The 4125-nt window shown below is 41.1% G+C and overlaps 1 protein-coding gene across 1 annotated transcript; it reads right to left on the bottom strand.

Moving 5' to 3' along the window:
* Positions 1 to 957, bottom strand: LOC103672137 (olfactory receptor 10T2). Its single transcript, XM_008700805.2, has one exon. The coding sequence runs from the start codon at positions 946 to 948 to the stop codon at positions 1 to 3; it is 948 nt and encodes a 315-aa protein (XP_008699027.2). The 5' UTR covers positions 949 to 957.
* Positions 958 to 4125: the final 3168 nt, after the last annotated feature.

The raw sequence follows: 4125 nt of genomic DNA on the forward strand, positions 1-4125 counted from the left end.
TTAGATCACCTTGGTTGCCACAGGCATTCCCAGAACTCTTTTGAGGGCAGTCTTCACCTCCTGATTCCTCAGACTGTAGACAAGTGGATTAAGCAGGGGAGTAACCACAGTGTAGGTCACTGCCACCAACTGATCCTTGTCTGAGGCAGACTTGGATCTGGGCCTCAGGTAGATGATGGAGGCACAGCCGTAGTGCACGATGACCACCGTGAGGTGGGAGGCGCACGTGGCAAAGGCCTTCCTTTTTCCCTCAGCCGAGGGGATCTTCAGGATGGCGTTAACGATGAAGCCGTAGGAGACGAGAATTAGCAGGAAAGGCACCATGATCACCAGGATGCTGAGGCTGAATAGGGCCAGTTCCTTCACATGGGTGTCTGTGCAGGCCAACTTAATAATGGGTGCCATGTCACAGAAATAGTGGTTGACCCTGTTGGGGCCACAAAAAGGCATGTCACAGATGAGGTTGGTGGCCACCAAAGCAATGAAGAAACCCGTGACTCCGGACAGGGAAACCACCCCCCACCCTAGCCTTTTGTTCATGATGAGTGTGTACCTCAACGGGTGGCAAATTGCCACGTAGCGGTCATAGCCCATCACCGCGATGAGAAAGCAGTTGGTGCAGGCAAAGCCAAGGAAGAAGAAGAGCTGGGTGGCACAGGCCACAAAGGAGACGGTCTTGGTGGCTGAGAGCAGGTGGGCCAGCAGCTGAGGGATGATGACAAACGTGTAGCAGGATTCAGAAAAGGAAAGAATGAACAGAAAGCCATACATGGGAGTGTGCAGAGTCCGGCTGCAGCGGATAACGGCCATGATGGTGGCATTGGCCAGCAGGATTGTCAGGTACAGGAGAAGGAAGATGACAAACAGCAGCAGCTGGAGCTCCCCCAGGCTGGAGAAGCCCACCAGGACGAACTGTGTAACCACGGTGGTTCTATTGAAACTGTGCATCTGGATGACGTCTTTCTGTGAATGAGTTTGGGAGAGACAAAATGGCAGCCATCGTTGTAGTAAGAACATTTCCCCAACGCCTTCTCTTTCAGTATCATAGTCTCAGGCCCAGATTATTGATAGCTCTCTCTCCCTCTGCCTCCCTCTTTCATTCTCTTAACAAATATACTCCCTCTGATGATTTTTACAAGAAACTATTAATCTCCAATAATGGGAGAACAATTAGCTTATATTATAGAAATATACAAAGATTAAAAGAAACAATAAAAGAAGCAACGTTCATATTCCCAAAGACTATGTGAGACATGAGAAAGTCTCCTACCATAATAAGAGAAAAAGCAAGATACCAAGCCGTATTTATAATAAGATACCAAGCCGTATTTATAATAAGATACCAAGCCGTATTTATGATAAGATTAGAGGTGATTTGGGTTTTCTTTCTGGTATATTTTTAATATTTTCAAATATTTAACAATAAACACATTTTAATTTGATGATTCTAAATATTTTTAGCTTTTAGCTAAAATAACTTTTAGCTCAGAATATTTCCACCTCATTTTGTTGGAAAAGATACCGTCCAAACATAAATAAGAATGATTACTACTTCCAAATATGATACTATTATATTCCCAAAATTAAAAAAAAAAGGCTTTTGGAATATCCACATATCTAAATTACACATGTCATTTATAACATCTGCTAGTGCAGATGATTACTGGTAGCATGATACGCCTGTCCTCTGACCACTACCCATCACAGTGGGTGGCCGGCTAGGATGGGGGCAAGCAAGAAAAGCACATGTCATGGCCAAATACAGTCAGCAGGTGGGTGCAATGATAAAAGCAAACATTATTTTTATTTTTTAAGTTCAAGAACAATTCCTGGCAGACAACAGCCTGAGAATCCAACTCATCATTTGACCTACATCAGAAGGCATCTTGGAAGGTTCGGAACGGGGGTGGTGAGATGAAGGAAAGGCAGATTTCTTGTGTTGGGATTGGGAAATGCGTCTCCACTATTCCTTTTGAATGAGGCTGTGTATGGCACTTCGACTGTCAGAGGCAGAACAGTGACCTCACCCGTCCTGGTTCGCTTCAGGAAATAGATCATCTCTCCAGTGTTCTGTCCACACCCTTGGAAATCTTTCTACCAGGGCATAGTCTAGCTAAGACACAGGAGGAAGGAGTAGTAATTGCCTCTTAACAGCAGAATTTCTCAGGGTCTAACATCAAACATTTCCTTCCCTTAATTTTATAGGGTATCATTTTATAACACATGCTTTCATTCAGAGGAAGATGGCTACCATGTCTAAGCTATTTCATTGTTAGAAATGTTAGCAAAATACAAATAGCACCTAGTTCATAATGAAATAACATCCAGAGCTCTAATCATCTTACTTTCAGAATCGGGTTCAGGAACTTAGGAGAAACCCGGTATACTTGCACCTCTCAACATCTCTCAACTTGTTGGCGCCTCCGACGGCTGTAAAGTATAAGGAGTAACTTCATGTGATGCACTGTGCACGTTCAGTCTTCATCGTCTCGGCTCTGGCTCCTCTGCTTAGGTAGTTCCACACACCTGCCATCGTCACCCTTTCCCTTTGTATGGCACTTTGCAGAAAACAAGCTGTAAGCTACCTCATTTTGGCCCTCACCATGCGGTAGACGGCTCAGGTGTCTTTGTATCCTTGTTTTAGGTAAGACAAGCACACCAAGTGCCATCTCCTGAGCAGAGTAACCTGGAAGCGTCCTCGTCTTTGCACTTAAGTTGTTAAATTGAACTCGTCTCCCATGTTTGGCTCCCTCTATAGCTTCTTATAAGCAAGGATGATTTTTTTTTTATTATTAATAGCTGAATCCCTAGCATAAAGCATAATTTCTAGTTTATTGTATGCTCATTTTAAAATCCGAATAGAATATTAAAAAACTAAATAATACGCTCAAATAGTAGAGTCCGCACCGAAATTTAAGTCTTCTAACTTCAAATCCACTTTCTACCCACCAAAGATTATTTTTAGATTTTTAAAAATTTATTTATTTGAGAGGGAGAGAAAGAGAGAGATTAAGAGAGCACAAGAGCAGGAGGGAGGGATAGAGGGAGAAGCAGATTCCATGCTGAGCAGGGAGCCCGATGCAGGACTCAATCCCAGGACCCTGGGATCATGATCTGAGCCAAAGGCAGACACTTAACCGACTGAGCCACCCAGGCGCCCCCCACCATATTTTATGCGACTGCCATTTTATGACAGAATCTGTCCCACACACTTTTCCAAGGCAAGCATGGTCCCATGCTACTTATTCAAGTAAAAACTCATTTTGCCCTTTCTGACTCTCCCGAAATATTCCGATTTTAATTTTTGAATTTTCCTAAATTACCAAATTTTATAATAGGAGATTTATCATCTCTAAACCTTAGGTTAGGAGATGAGAAAAAAGAACAAAAACAACAGGAACAAGGTAAGTCAAAGATACGATGAACACACTCAAAGTTAGGGAAGGTCAAGGATGTTGCTTAATTTTAATCAGTTTTGTGACTCAAACTGTTTACACCATCTCCCTAAAGCATCAGCCTCTTTTTCTGTGATTCAAGCAAGAGTTTGATTATATCTAAGATGGCCCCTGTTCTTGGCCACAACTATAGTGTTTATACGTTTTCTCATGCTGTTTCACATACTTGTATGGCCTGTTGTTGTCTATATCTGAATCTTCATAATGTCCCACATCCTTCAATAAACCTTCTCTGACTATTAGAGTCCACATAGATGCTTTTCCTCTTCCTAACATTTACAGATCTTGAAATCGTACTTGTATGGTGAATAGGTTGGATATTATCTTGTAGTACCATATATATGTTATATATAGTAGTATTATATTATTATATATAGTATATAGATCATTATATATACATATATTCTATACTAAATCCTATATATTATATAGTACATTATACACAATATAGTACATTATACTATATATTATATATAGTATAGAATATATATGGAGTATAGTACATAATACCATGTATAGTATAAAGAATATATATAACACACACACACATACATACACACCTTCTATAGACTGTTTCTTTGGGGCAGAGATCAGAGCAATGCATTCTGAATGACCTCACCACAGTACAGGGTACATACTAGACCTTACAAACAAAAACTTAATAAGTGAT

Source organism: Ursus maritimus, unplaced genomic scaffold (assembly GCF_017311325.1).
Source record: "Ursus maritimus isolate PB19 unplaced genomic scaffold, ASM1731132v1 scaffold_2, whole genome shotgun sequence".
Taxonomy (NCBI): Eukaryota; Metazoa; Chordata; class Mammalia; order Carnivora; family Ursidae; genus Ursus; species Ursus maritimus.

What these genes read in the sequence shown, in the direction of transcription:
- LOC103672137 (XM_008700805.2), bottom strand. Translation starts at nt 948, where the DNA reads ATGCACAGTTTCAATAGAACCACCGTGGTTACACAGTTCGTCCTGGTG.